The sequence below is a fragment of the Martes martes genome (assembly GCF_963455335.1).
Source record: "Martes martes genome assembly, chromosome: 7".
Classification (NCBI taxonomy): Eukaryota; Metazoa; Chordata; class Mammalia; order Carnivora; family Mustelidae; genus Martes; species Martes martes.
Genome location: NC_137894.1, coordinates 85,513,575 through 85,528,655, shown reverse-complemented (window position 1 = coordinate 85,528,655; position 15,081 = coordinate 85,513,575). Strand labels below are relative to the sequence as shown.

Sequence of the window (15,081 nt, the reverse complement as noted above, 5' to 3'; positions counted from 1 at the left end):
CCAAGGTCCTGCTGCTGCTGGGAACTTTGCACAAAAGAATGAGTTTCTGACGGAGGCTCTGAGAAATCTGTGCAGATCCACACATTTACAGATACATTTACACAAACTGATGGGACTTGCAGTCCCAGGGGCAGGCTGCAGTTGGGGAGGGCGCCTGCTCTGAGTTCCAGGTGGATTTAATTTCACTCTCATTCCATTCCTTACAATATGACATTTCTCTCCCCTCCTTTTGTTAAAAAAAGGAATTATAATCCAACGCTTTTATCTTTTTTTATTTCCTTAACTGCACATCTTCACCCTCTTGGGCTCCCCTGCTGATTTAAGAGATTTGTTTGGTTCGAGGATTTTACGTGATTCTGTTGCCAGATTTCAAGGAAGAAAGATTTAAAAGAACAAAGTACAGAGTGAAAAAGGTATCTTAAAGACAAGTTAAAACACATTGCTTAGTATGAGATTAATAACATGCTTAAAACTTTGCCAAACAAGAATATTTGGCAGATTTTTAGTCATTTTAGAAAGATTTTATTTTGTTACTGCTTCAGGAAAACTAGTGGGTCCTACCTAGGGTAGGACACACACATGGTCACCCACACACTTAGAAACAGACATGGCCACACTCATTTAGAAGCTCACACACATTCATACACTCAGAAATACACTCAGAAAACTCACACCATCCCACAACCTATCACCAGCTCAGCGCTTATCAATCACTTTAGTTGGTCCTTCAACAAAAGTGATTTTGGGCACTCCACTACCCAGTACCTCACAGAAGCCAAGAGACTTTGCTTTGGGGAGAACTTCCCACCAATGCCCAGGACCCATTAGGAACCAAGCAAGCGCCTGCGGTGCTAGCCTGGCCCCTCCAGGTGAGAGATGGGATCAAGCCCCGCCACAGACCATCCCTGGCTTCAGCCTGGCACCTCTCTAGCCGAGCAGACGCATTCCCGCGCCTGTGTTCACGCTCTCCCAGTTAACGCGCGCATTTAGGGAGATGTCCCCTCCCCCTGACCTTTCCCTATCAGAAACCAGACGGTCGCCTCCAGCTCAGTCCCCGGGGCTGCGGAAGGGGGGCAGGAGGAGGAGCTGGGTAGAGGAGGACGGCCCGACTCGGGTGCGCCTGCCCTATCACACAGACATCTGTTCTCAGCCTCTTCCTCTTTATGATCGCTACAGATGACAAGGGAAGTAGAGCGGACCGAGGCGGAAAAAAAAAAAAAAAAAGTTATGTCATAAAGATATAAAACGGTGCTGTGACTCACCTGCTCTTAGCCGCAGGTACGGGTTTCGTGGCAGCGTCTCCAGTCTGCTAGCCAGGAGCCCAGATAGGCCTAACGTCACTCGGCTGGGTTGACTCAGATGGCCGAGTTTCTAGTGAAGGGGCAAAATTGGGGCTTTCTCCTTTTTCAAGCCTAAAGTTGGGGGAGGGGGATCATCTGTATTCTCCAGTCTCCCGGGGTTGAACTTTGGGTCGGTAATCAGTACAGTGGGAGCTGGAAGCGGGCAGAAGAGCAGGAGAGGCACGGGATGGGGCTGCTGCCGGCGGCCCCCGGAAGACGGTGGGTCCCCCTGGGAAGGGACTCTGGGGTCATTTAGCTGGCACGGCCCCGCGAGCCGGCATCCAACGCCACCGCCCCCAGCCCTTCTCCGGCTGAGCCGTTCCTATCCAGAACCCTCGTTAGCTTGCCCGGCCCCGCCTATTTTTCTTTTTTCCTCTTCCAAAGGGGGTTACCCCCCCCCCCAATCCCATTTCCCTCTTCCCCCAGGCTCCGGGCTTAAACCAATTACGCTGCTTTGCAAACAAAGTGAGGGCCGGGTTTGAGGGAGGGGGCTCGGCGGGAGGGGGCGCAGGGGGCGCGCGGCGGCAGCGCGGCTGGGCGGGAGGCGCGGCGGCTGGACTGGCGGGCGGCCGCCTCGCAGGTGCACCTCGGGCTTTGTAGGTGCGAGCGTCTTTGTGCGGCGGACAAATGGGGAGAGGACGAGGAGGTGGGCACTCGAGCGACGTAAGATCCACATCAGCTCAACTGCACTCGTCTCGCAGAGGCCGCCCGCTCACTTCCCGCGGAGGCGCTCCCGGGCGCCGCGCTCCGCGGCCGCCGCCTGCCCCCGCCCGCCGCGCCGCCTCCGCCGCGCACGCCGCGCCCCGCAGCGCCTGGCTTCCTCCTCGCTAGGGTGGCGTTGGGCTGGCGCGGGCGCTCGGGTGACTGCAGCTGCTCGGCTCCCCGCCCCCCAGCCCTGCGCCGCGCGGCCGCCCGTCGCTTAGCACAGGGCTGGATGGTTGCATCGGGCAGGGTGGCTCCAGGATGTTAGGGACTGTGAAGATGGAAGGGCATGAGAGCGGCGACTGGAACAGCTACTACGCGGACACACAGGAGGTGAGAAGCGGGCAGCAGGCGGGACGCTCCCGGAGCCCCTGCCGGGGGAGGCCCGGAGAGGCGGGCGCCCGGCCGGGTGGGCGGCTGGCGGGCTGGGGGCGCCTCCTACGTGCCATCGCTGCGGGCCCACCCGAGGTGTTCCCGGACAGGCCTTGGCCGGCCCTTGGAGACGGATCCGCTGCCCCGCGGGGGAGGCTGGGTCCCGGCGTTCGGCGCTTGGAGCGGGCCAGAGGGTTTTAGGAAACTCCGGCCTTTGAAGGCACCCGCTCTGGAAAGCGCTTGCCTCTTCTCTGCGGAGAGCGGGAGCCGGAACCAGGCCCGGGGTGCCGCGGGTTGGCGGGCGGGCGCCGGCAAGAGTTGGAGGTAACTCTAGGATAAAGACAGAGTTCTCCAGCAGGGCGGGCTCTTCCTCCCACGGATGAATTCGCAGATGTCTTCAGATGAAAGCGCGCTCTGTTGAGTTGAGCGTCTTAATAATGAATCGATTTCGAAATTTTATAAAACTTCTTTAAAAGCCGTTTGGGGAGAAGTCGGCTCATTTTACTCGAGAACCGCTGGGTGGCGCTGGTGCGAACTGACTTTTCCTCCAGCACCCCGAACAGAGAACCTGTTTCTCTTCATTGTCCCCTTGGTGGCACGTTCATGTGGTTTATTTTACAATGTGCACAAAGGGATTGTGAGGAAAACCAGGTACAGGCGGGACCACCACCTACTAAAAGTATTTCTCTTGAAACAGCTGGCAGTTAGCCCCCAAAAGTTCACCATTACTAAAAACAATTATCGATAATCTTGGAGAGAGGACGACCAAAAAAAAAAGGAAGAGAGAAAGAAAGAAAGAGCGAGAAAGAAAGAAATACTTTAAGACATGGACAGAAAAATATAAAATCTGGAAATATTTTGATAGTAATTTCTTTAGATTTATGTATTTATATATTCACAAACTTAGCTTAAATTTATTTGCATACCGTAGCAGAGTGTGCCTAGTTAAATTTGTACACCTTTTAAGTTTGCAAATGAAATTGTACCTGCTGCTGAAAAAAAATCAGACATTATTTTTATTAAATTATCAGAAATGTTTTTATATTTCCAGACTCTATGTTTTTAACATACATAGGGCATTCCCAAATTGCTATTGATAAGGGTTTTCTCCTACAGATAATTTAAAAATGAGCTCAGAACTCTTCCTCAGGTTTAATTCAGATGCAGACATCTCAACCCACTAGTTAATGAAGTCCCCTATAGAAAGAACTTTCTTATAGGTTAAAGCTGAGAATTGGGAAATAAAATAGCATTGGGAGAAAATAAGTAGACTTTGATTTTGGAAATTTAAAGGGGGGATTTTAAAGCAAAGCTTTGAAATAATCACGGCAACATATCAGTATGGGAAAACAAAATAGATCATTTTGACAAATCGTGTCATCAAAATTTTCAAATGTTATGGGGCTGGAAATAGTAACGAAATTAGGGCAACTTCCTGAATGGTTTAAAGAGATATACATGTAAAGTCAAGTTAAAGTTAAGTGTAGTGCATTCATATTATTATGCACTCCCTCCTACACCCCTCCTCTTGTAGATCTACTTTTAGTTTTTTTTTTCCCCCAAGACTTACTTAACTTCTGAGTTTCTATCGCTTTTACTATTACAGTTGCTACAAGTAGATGGAAAACACTCGTTCTAAACATAATAACGAAAAGTCACCATTTGGGGGAAAACTGCTAAGGAGGTAAAGCCAGTTGTTGAGAAACGGGTGGTCCTGTGGCCATGAATGATTAGTTCTATCAGGAAAAGTTTAATTAACAGCCACCCTGCACAGCCGAGGCTATGTGGTCAGCCCGGCCTGGCAGGCTTAAGTGAGATAGGCACAGAGCTGGTGTTCTGTTGCCAGTCCCTGGGGGGCTACACCACCGAACCCACCGCACCCCATAAGGTGGGGTGAATAAGCAAAGTCAGAGAATAATTCTATTTTCGGAGTTTAACTCCTTTTAACTAAAATGACTTTGCTGAGGGCGGTCTGGGGTGGAGACTGGAACACCAACTGGCGTGGATGCAGAAGGCGATGGAGGGGCCCTAGAAGTCGGCCCCTGAGCCTGATATGTAAGGCGATTATACATCTTCCTGGGGACATATTTTCTGTGAGCGCTTGTCTTTCAGGCCTGCCGCGATAAGATTTTTTCCCTGCTGTGCAAGACATTTCTTTACTCGTTCTGGGGAGGGCGCCTCACGGTTTGCCCGGGCTGGGGGGTCCTGCGCTTGGCAGAAATGCTCCCCGCACGTCTCCGGCTTTGCCCCCGGCGGTAGGCCGCCCGCTCTCACTACTAACCCCGCCCTTCGGGGCCTCTTTCCTCCCTGTCTCCGCTCCAGGCCTACTCCTCCGTCCCCGTCAGCAACATGAACTCGGGCCTGGGCTCTATGAACTCCATGAACACCTACATGACCATGAACACCATGACCACGAGCGGCAACATGACCCCAGCTTCGTTCAACATGTCCTACGCAAACCCGGGCCTGGGCGCCGGCCTGAGTCCGGGCGCCGTGGCTGGCATGCCGGGCGGCTCCGCGGGCGCCATGAACAGCATGACGGCGGCGGGCGTGACGGCCATGGGAACGACGTTGAGCCCGGGAGGCATGGGCGCCATGGGCGCGCAGCCCGCGGCCTCCATGAACGGCCTGGGCCCCTACGCGGCTGCCATGAACCCGTGCATGAGCCCCATGGCGTACGCGCCGTCCAACCTGGGCCGCAGCCGCGCGGGGGGCGGCGGCGACGCCAAGACTTTCAAGCGCAGCTACCCGCACGCTAAGCCGCCCTACTCCTACATCTCGCTCATCACCATGGCCATCCAGCAGGCGCCCAGCAAGATGCTCACGCTAAGCGAGATCTACCAGTGGATCATGGACCTCTTCCCCTATTACCGGCAGAATCAGCAGCGCTGGCAGAACTCCATCCGGCACTCGCTCTCCTTCAACGACTGCTTCGTCAAAGTGGCGCGCTCCCCGGACAAGCCGGGCAAGGGCTCCTACTGGACGCTGCACCCGGACTCCGGCAACATGTTTGAGAACGGTTGTTACTTGCGCCGCCAGAAGCGCTTCAAGTGTGAGAAGCAGCCGGGGGTCGGGGGCGGAAGCGGGAGCGGGGGTGGCGGCGGCGGCGCCAAGGGCGGTCCTGAGAGCCGCAAGGACCCCTCGAGCGCCGCCAACCCCAGTGCCAACTCGCCCCTTCATCGGGGCGTGCACGGGAAGGCAGGCCAGCTAGAGGGCGCGCCGGCCCCCGGGCCGGCTGCCAGCCCCCAGACTCTGGACCACAGCGGGGCGACGGCGACAGGGGGCGCCTCGGAGTTGAAGACGCCATCCTCCTCGGCTGCGCCCCCGATCAGCTCCGGGCCCGGGGCGCTGGTATCTGTGCCCCCCTCCCACCCGGCGCACGGCCTGGCTCCCCACGAGTCCCAGCTGCACCTGAAAGGGGACCCCCATTACTCTTTCAACCACCCTTTCTCCATCAACAACCTCATGTCCTCCTCGGAGCAGCAGCACAAGCTGGACTTCAAGGCATATGAGCAAGCACTACAGTACTCGCCCTATAGTGCTGCGTTGCCCGCCAGCCTGCCCCTCGGCAGCGCCTCGGTGGCCACCAGGAGCCCCATCGAGCCCTCAGCCCTGGAGCCGGCCTACTACCAAGGTGTGTATTCCAGACCCGTCCTAAACACTTCCTAGCTCCCTGGGACTGGGGGTTTGTCTGGCATGGCCATGCTGGTAGCAAGAGAGAGAGAGAGAGAGACAGAGAGAGAGAAAAACCAACAGCAAACAAAATCACACATACCAAGCCGACAACAGCATAATAAAATCCCAGCTATTTTTATTTCTTTTGTGTGTGTGTGCACAATCTTTTCCCCAGTGCAAAGGACTGTTACTTTGTTATTGTATTCGAAATGCCTTGTGTATATTATTACAAAGAAAACGAATCCCAAACCAACAAAATTTTTTCCTGCGAAGTTTAACAATCCGCAAATGTATATATAAAATCCTCCTACTTCCTTATTCCTTTCCCTTTCTTCCCTCTTTCCCCTCCAGACATGTTCTAGTCTGTGCAGGGTTTATTTAAAGAAAGAACGAAAGAAAAAAAGAAAGAAAGAAAGAAGGTCAGACTTGTAAAATATTTGTTTGTGCTTTCCCCCCACCCCTCTCCTCACCTGACCCTCCACAAGTTTACAGGTCTATGGCAATACTCTTAACCATAAGAACTGAAAGGGTGAAGAAACAAGTCGACACTAGGGGCTATTAAAAGTATTTGAAGGACAACACTGCTCTTATGCAGCAAAACATAAACTGATTATAAACATCAGAGCCATTTGTTATTCAGCTTCCATTTCTGATACATTCAGATAGCAGATGTCTTAAAATGAAATACATATATATTATGTACGAACTTATTTATGCACATGCTCAACTATGTAGACATCCTCCATATATTTGCATAACATGTAGAAATAATAGGTTAGTGATATACATGGGACATTTTCAAGAGTTGCCTGACCAAGAAGTTACAAAGACACCCTCCTCCCTTGTCTTCTCCACCCACATATAGCCAGCCCTGAGAAGAATTGCCATCCTCAGTAACTCTGCTCCTTGCTTTGCAGAGTGCCATTGTCATGTCATTCTGAGGTCACATAACATGTATAAAATTAGCTTCTATGTATCCGTACCATTTAAATAATATTTTTCCAGGAAAAAAGGAATATTACAATGTTGGAGGAAAGATAAGTTATAGGGAGTGGTATTTCAAAATTTGGTCCAAAATTCCAAAATCTAAACGATTGTGGCCATTTTAATTATTGCCATCGTGTGCTTGTTTCATTCAGTGTTAATGCACTTTTCACAGTTGGACATGGTGTTAGTATAGCCAGACGGGTTTCATTATTCTTCTTTGCTTTCTCAATGTTAATTTATTGCATGGTTTATTCCTTTTTTTTTCTTTATAGTTGAAATTGCTTTAAATGATGGTTAAAATTACAAATTAAAAATGTTAATTTTATCAATGTGATTGTAATTAAAATATTTTGATTTAAATAACGAAAATGAAAACTTTAAGCCGTGGAATATGTTCTTGATCATTTGCAGTTAAGGACTTTAAATAAATCAAATGTTAACACAAAAATATTTGTTACTTTCCTCAATTAAATCCAAAGTAAGTATTCTGAAAATGATATTTTCCAAAGTCCAGCACCGAATATAAATGACGGAAAGGAAAATGATCTAAAACAAAATTGTTTTGTTTATTAAACGAACGGGAAGCTAGTAAAAAGCAGCCAAAGAAATCCAATAAAAGTGGGTAGATAAATTGATTTGATATCCCAAGAATATTGAGATTTTTAAGACTAATTATTCCCTCCCAGTAATGTTTAATTTTTTAACATGAGCTTAAGTCTTCTCTGTTTCCTTTGAGTCTGTCCACAATTAAATCAAATTCATTAATATAACTACATTTCCCCCTTCCCCAATGTCTAATTTTCCTTTATCTGAGAAGTATTCTAGTGAGAATAAAATATCAGATGTGGCTGATAAAATTAAGTTGTCTACAACAGAGAATCCTGAACTCCCCCCCCCCCCATTAAAAAAGAAACAAAACTTAACCATCCTGGTAGCTTTGGAAGGGTCCAGGGAGTCGAGTTAAATCACTCCTGCAGGGGAAGCTTTGTGCCACCAGGACATTTCAGGGTAGCTGCTATTTTGTATCTTGTGAAGATACTTTTAAAAATATTGTTTCTAAAAATACCATTCCTGAGAACTTAAAGCTGATGATTTGTTTGCCTTCTAAGAAGCTTTTAAATGCAACTTCACACCCCTACAGTTGCTTGAGATCACAAAATCATTAATCTCCTTTGATAGTAGGCTCACTTTCCAGTCCACCTATTTCTTTGTAAGTCTTGTTCGGATTGACATCAACAATAACAACACCAGCCCAAGCAGAGGCTAGCCTGCCTGAGCCCTTGTGTATGAACTCCATCCTCGCCGGGGCTTGAACTTGGCCAGCCTCTACTTTGATCGCCCCACTCCACACTGCGGACAAGATAAAAAGAGCTGTGTGAGTCCCTTAATTATCGCGTAATTGCCTCCCCAGATGAGAGAAGGGGTGGCATGTAGTACTTGAGAAAAATCCAGAAATCCCACCCCCCCCCTTCAGCTAGTGAAAGGAGGAGAGGGAAATAACTTGTTTGAATAATTTTAAAATCTAATTTGGAGGCTTTTTGGAAAGACATTAAAGTCCCAAAGAGAGGAAAAAGCTTTCAATCTCAATAGTTACTTATATTTCTATAAAGGGTAAACAAACGCGTTGGCAAATTCGAATTCCAAATGTAACATAAGGCCGTGAGTTTGGGCCGAGGAATTTTACCAGCCCCACTGAGTCTATATCGTCTAACTTTCGCGTTCCCCTCGGTGATGTTCGCTTCCCTCTCTAACATATTAGCAATTTCAGTGTCTTGCCTCCACCCATTAGGCTTAAGTGGGCCTCAGCTCGCTCTGTGTTACTTGGCAGAGACTTTTTCTGGGCTTGCGGGGGGCGAGGCGCCGCAAGTTGCTGGCAGAGGCCACTTTGGAAACCTGCCTGAGAAGCTAGCATGGTGGGTCGCGGGGACCTGGTTTCGTGGGCTTCTCGCGCGCTTTTCTGCCACCGCTGAGCAGTAAAGCGCCTCCGGACACCTTGAGCGCGTTCTGCCGCGTCTGGGCGACCTGTGCCCCGCGCGTTAGGAAGGACGCGCACGGGGGCCCGGGCGGGCGGTTGCCGGGGAAGAGGGACAGAGCAGGACCGCAGGCATCTCGGGGTGACAAGTGCAGTTAGTTCTGTATTGTTTGGGCATTTTCCCCTCCTAGCGAATAAATCTTCTGTCGAGCCCGAGACCTAAAAGTCAACAAAGAAGGCCAGGCGTCGCTTTACCGCTCCCGCGGCCCCAACGCCCGCGTTGCCGCGGCGGCTCCCGCTGCGTAATCCTTTCCTCGGAAACCCGGACACACAAACGCCGGAACGCCCGGGGCTGGGGCGCCGCGCCCCAGGGCCAGGAGGAAAACATCTGTGGTTCCGAGGGAGTGCTGCGACGACCCTCCTCGAGCGCGCCGCCTTCCCTGGCCCCCGCCCACACCCCTTTTCGTCTTCAAATTTCTCTATTTCTTCATCTCGGACACTCGTTCCTGCAGATGAGGGCGGAAAGGGGATGCTGACCGCTCAGCAGCGGTCCACCAGGCTTGCTTTATTGAGGATTTTCCCTCGAGATGGGGGAGGGGTCTCCGGATGGGGAAGGAGGGAGGGGAGAAGAAAAAACCTTCCTTGCAGACCTTCTAGTGCAAAGCTTCCTAGGCTCTCCGATCCAGTGACGACGCCACTACGGAGCACTTTTAGGGGAAAAAAAAAAAAAAAAAGGAAAATGTTTTGGGAGTCAATATATTCCTGGGGAAGAGAACTTCACATGTTAACTTTCGCCTTGTTCCGGGACTGACACATTTTTTAAATTGATAAAAATAGAAGATACCCAGACTCAGCTAGGGGGAAAGCTCACCAGAAACTACACAACTTAGAAGTGTTCCCAAGTAGAAGGCAGCTCGGTCTGTTTTCTACGTGATGGTTATTACACTGTTTACGTCACAGATAAAATTTAATTTCCATTTGTCCCTTCGTGAACTCTTTATAGCAGAATAAACTGGTGAGCATTATTAAGGGAGGAGGGATTAAACAAACAATCCTATTAATGTTCTTAACTTCTGTTTTCATTTTCTGAAGCCTAGAATGCTGGACTTATTTCACTGAAAGCATAAAAAACATTATTTTTCTCAGGAGTCTAACAGATTTGAATGAGCCATAGCAGAAAAGAATTCCTGGAGTGATAACATTAAAAAATCTTGTTGTTTTAGTACTTTAAAAAATGATCTCAATTCCACAAAAATGCTCACTAAGTTTCTTTGCAAAAATTTTCTGCGATCAATACAAATTCTTTTCAATGCAGACCAAAGTAGGAGACCTGTAGCCCAAATTAATTAACCTTTCCTCAAGATCAATTGGTTTTCTGTTGATTTAGCTGTAATATTGTAGAACATTTAGCTATAATGTATTTTAATGTGATACCTCAATATGTCAGGAGGAAACACTCATTGAAAAGATAAAATTGCTTAAATTATTTAATAGATGTTTAGTAAATTTTCAAAAATCAAATCTTAATTGCTTATTTGTATTGTAGTATAATGTGTTTTGCAACTAAATGGACTTAAAATAATGTCTAACTAGTTCAAGATAATTACGCGCAAAAGTTGATTATTCATAAGCTACCTTGGGGTAAATAGGTCATGAAATTATGCTGAAATTTAGAAATAAGATTTTCTCAAACAGAATCATTAACATCAATAGAAACTCATGAGAGTAAGAATGTAATAAAATGAAACAACTTAGAAGATTTTACAACCTTAACCGTTTAGAAATAGAATCTGGGGAGATACAAGTTTTGGTTTTTGTTTTTAAAGCAGCCATTTCTGCAACTTTTATACTCTACCACTGATCCTATTTGGTATATCTGAATAACATTTGATAACAGGTTACTTTCAATGTTCTGGGTTTTCTCCTTCCAAATACTTACATTTAAGACCATAATAGTTTCATTGGTGTTTCTCTTTTAGCTCCCAGTCTAGCTCGGTTCATTGAACTTTGGACAGCTCAGACTGCAGCCCTCACCTTCCCACCGCCCCCTCCAGTCATCATTCTAGCAAGCAATAGGGAGCTGGAAAATACCCATCCATTTCAACTTTAACTTGTAAAAGGCATGCATTTTCCTACTATAAACATTTTTTAAAAATCTGACAAGGGGGAAATCCTCACTTGCTACCTTTCTTTTTTCTAGCTTCCTCATTTCTCCAATTATGTCCGCTGTGACTACACAGTGTAAGAGCAAAGCTCATGGTGAGCATAAACTTCCCCTTTGTAGCCCCAGAAAGTGAGAAGCATCCCTCCTTCTAGATGCCACTTCATGATATTTTGGGGTTCTCCATGTTCTACTCAATGTAGAGTATACAAGAAGAATATTCTCCCTCAAAATCTGGGAAGAAAGGGGCTTAAATGGAATAGGTGCTTGAGGACCTCAGAATTCAGGTGGGATGCTGGTCAAGTCACATCAAGATCGAGTTCAGGACCACCAGCCCTAGGGCAGGCCTGACTCAGTGTTCTAAGTGTGATGTTTCCCTGGGTTGACTTTCTACTTCTTTCCTCAAGATTACATCAGGGGCTTTTTAAGAAAAATCCCTGACACCCAGAAGAACAACCTGGAAATATGCGCCTCCCGCCAAAAAAAACCCACAAAAAAACCCCAAAACAACAACAACAACAAAAAACAGACCACCACCACCACCAAAGTCCTGCTTGGAAATAGGGAACAATGCATTCAACGGGAAATCTCTTTCGTTTCTTTTCCTTCTCTCCCCAAATTTTAGTTACTCCTCTGCTTGTCTAATCATGTCCCAGGTCAGTTTTTGTTTTTGTTTTTGGTTTTTTTCCTCTCACACCAAAGAATGGTTATTTTAAAACATAAGCAACTTAATGAGAAAAATGTAAGGGGTTTGTGGTGGTTTGTTTCATTTATATATTTAATTTAGAGGACCCACTATGCACGAGGGAGGAAGCAGGCTCCCCTCTAGCGCAACACTCAGCTGATTTTCTCTGCCCGATGCAGGTGACGGGTGCGTGTTTGGAACGTTCCCCTAGCTCTGAGTCCCACCTGGGAGCTCTGAGCTTCTTCACTCCCATAGCCCAGCTACAAACGCCAAACCCAACATCAGCTCTGTCCAGAGCGCCAGCTCCCACCGCGTCTTTCACCGATTTTGCCTGGGTGGAGGCCGATTAGAGAGCTCAATCTGCAATGAGCCGTCTTGCAGTGCGGGGCACCGGCCAGGTTTCCTCACCTTTGCCTGGAGTCACACTGCCTTCTGCCGACACGCGCTTCCTTTTGTTATGCCTGGCTAGTATATTATTGAGGCGGGTAACCCGGATCTTTTGGTGGTTGGGGGGCGGAGTGGGTGGCGGGGGTTGGAGACCAGGAGGGGAACAGAAAGCTCTAGTTGCTGACCCTCCCGCTGAAGACTTGAGAGGAGAGAGGCCTGGGGCGGGCGGCCGGGGCGGGGTGCCGTGGGGGGCGGGGGAGAGAAACGTCGCGGGATATGAATCGAGGTGGGAAAAGTTCACACTGAGGGCACGGAAAGTAAACTTAATTAAATGCGTGCACCAAGTTTTTGGAAAAGGTGATCTGATGCTAATGTGCTGTCCTGGGTTCAGAACTGCGAGGCGGGCCGCCGCGCACGCTGGAGAAACTGCCCTGCTGGCGCGCTGCTGAGGGACTGCCTACCCTCCGCTTGTCCCCTCACCCCCGCCTGGAGCCCGGTCGCGCTGCGCCGGGTGGAGTCGCAGGCGAAAAATCTTAACTGCGTGAGGTACGGATACCCCTCTCGGAGGGGTCCGCCTTCTCAGACTCATCAAGCTCTAAGCCAGCCACCGTAGTTGCTCGGTTCCAATGGTTTAAAAATAAAGACTTCCAACCACCCCGGCTGGCTGAGCTCGCGAGACCCTTGCCTTCCCCACCCTCACCTCTAAAGGGCTGGGCTCCCGGTCAGAGGTCTTAACTGATTAGCCACAGACGATGGAACCCCTGCGTGGAGCCACGAAATGGGCGCGAGAAACTGAGACCTCGGGCCGGAGGCCTTGGGGCCCCGGGGGGCGCTGCTTCAGGGTGCGGGCCTTGTGTCTGGACCCTGCCTCCCAGGCCGATCGCGAGGCGGAGCCCCCTCCCCGCCCGGCCTGCCGCCCCGCCCGCCAGACGGTGCCCGGGCGCCCCGAGACATATGCTGCCCGCAGGCCGCGCGGCCCGACGTGGTGCTCATTGCTGAGGCGGTTCTCAGCCCATCAAAAGCCCAGGCTTTCTTCAGCCGTATGGGCCGCGAGGTGAACAACAATGGCCGGGCCCCTTCACTTCAAAAGCGGCGATCAGGGGAAAGGCTCCCCCAGAGAATTTTTTTTTTCTCCACAGCCTTTCATTCCTAGTTTAAAAAAAAAAAAAAAAGGCATCAGCTACTCCAGGGCCCGGGCGAGCCTAATGCCCTTTGATGGGGATTGAATTCATTATCTCCAATAACACAATTGTGCTTGGCCAACGAAAAGAGCAAAGCAGAGCTCTATCCCGCCCGAGGGGCCCGGCCGGGCGGGGCGGGAGGGCGAGGCGCGCTCCTGGGACCCGCTCCGAGGCGCGGTCTCGGACCGCCGGGCCCAGGCTGCGGCTCCCCGTGGGCGCCGGGGGCGCGAGGAACGCGGAGGGCGCGGGCCCCGCGGGAGGCTGCAGGACCGGTGGCGCCGCCCGCAGAGACAGCGCCGGGAGGGGGCGGGGCGGTTCTCTCATTGATTTATTTTTCGTGTCTCCCTTTGCAATCATTCCCCGAGGGCCGCCCGGAGGGCCGGGTGTTTACTCTCTTCCCTCCAGGCCTCCAGTTGCGGAGCCGTCCCTGGCGCCCGGGGCGTGCGAGCCGGAAGGGTGGAGAAGCGCCCCTGTCTGAGTGCGAAGAGTCCCCAGCATCCCGGCCGCGCCACCCCACTCAGGGAGCCCTCGGTTCGGAGCCAGCTTTGCTCGCAACCTAGGACCGACAAAACGGGGCTTTAAATCGCCCCTGCTCTGGAGTCCTTCCTGCTCAGGCTCTCCCCACTTGCTCTCACGCCAGCCATCCTCACGGATTGCGCGCACAACAGCGCTCCAGGAGCCTGGGCCAGGATGGCAGAGGCACCACGTCCTGCATCTGGACGAAGGGTCCGGGTGCCGCGAGTGCTATGCCACCCGCTTTGCTTCCAGCTGGGTGGACGCTGTCCTGGACCATGACCTGGACGTCGGCGCCTCCTCCCGGGTTCCACTGCCATCCTTGCCCTTTCAGCCACCTCTAGCCCTTCCTTTTCTGCTCTCCCGAGTGAACGGAGGTGAAAAAAAGAGACTAAAACAGGCAGTATCACGTGCCTTCACCCAGTGTGTGTGGGTGTGTGGGTGTGAGAGAGAGACAAGAGAGTAGAGAGACAGAGAGACAGAGGGAAATTCTCTAAGAATCATGATCCAAGAAGACCTCTATAGCTTAGTGTCTAAAATACAGGTTTCAGTCATTTCATTACGGGCTATACCTCCTACACAATCCAATTGTGCCCCTCACCCATTACTGAGGAAGTTAGGCATTGCAGTTTTATTTCAGCCAGACAAAGAATAATAAACAATTTAAAGTTTTTTGTTTTTGTTTTGCAACAATACTTATGGAATCTGCTATGGCAGAACTATGGATTAGGACTGGTGGTTCCTTGCCAATTAGTCATGACTATCCCAGTCTTCAAGAGACCAGTTCTTCACCTTTTTCTCCAGAGAATTACACACACACACACACACACACCCTAGAGTATACATGTGCTGGCTCTGATATACACAGTGTACACATACAATTAAATATCTGATTTAAAGGAGCATCCATGAGACCTTGCCATCTACAAAATGTCCCCAAAGCATGAAAGCAATAAAGTGATCAATTGATTTGAGGAAATCAAGCAAAGCATTTCAGATTTAAGATTTCCACCTATGCATTATTCTCATCACAAAATATAAGAATTTATATTTAATTTAATCATCAAGTGGAGTAACCTTTACAAATTTAGCCCCTACAACTCTGA

General features: G+C 49.8%; 1 protein-coding gene across 2 annotated transcripts; it reads left to right on the top strand.

Moving 5' to 3' along the window:
* The first annotated feature begins 1,183 nt into the window (after window positions 1-1,183).
* On the top strand, window positions 1,184-11,104 carry FOXA1 (forkhead box A1). Of its 2 annotated transcripts, XM_080809083.1 has the most exons (3): window positions 1,184-1,278; window positions 2,292-2,375; window positions 4,737-11,104. In XM_080809083.1, exons 2-3 carry the CDS (start codon window positions 2,304-2,306, stop codon window positions 6,081-6,083), a joined length of 1,419 nt encoding a protein of 472 aa, XP_080665209.1. In that variant the 5' UTR covers window positions 1,184-1,278; window positions 2,292-2,303; the 3' UTR covers window positions 6,084-11,104. The 2 variants fall into 2 exon arrangements, with proteins under 2 accessions (XP_080665209.1, XP_080665208.1); XM_080809082.1 differs by lacking the exon at window positions 1,184-1,278 and having other exon boundaries at window positions 2,003-2,375.
* The last annotated feature ends 3,977 nt before the right edge of the window (window positions 11,105-15,081 follow it).

Excerpts from the sequence above, each read along its gene's own strand:
- FOXA1 (XM_080809083.1), top strand. The coding sequence starts at position 2,304 with ATGTTAGGGACTGTGAAGATGGAAGGGCATGAGAGCGGCGACTGGAAC. Across the intron at positions 2,376-4,736 it reads ACTACGCGGACACACAGGAG|GCCTACTCCTCCGTCCCCGT; the intron begins GTGAGAAGCGGG and ends TCTCCGCTCCAG.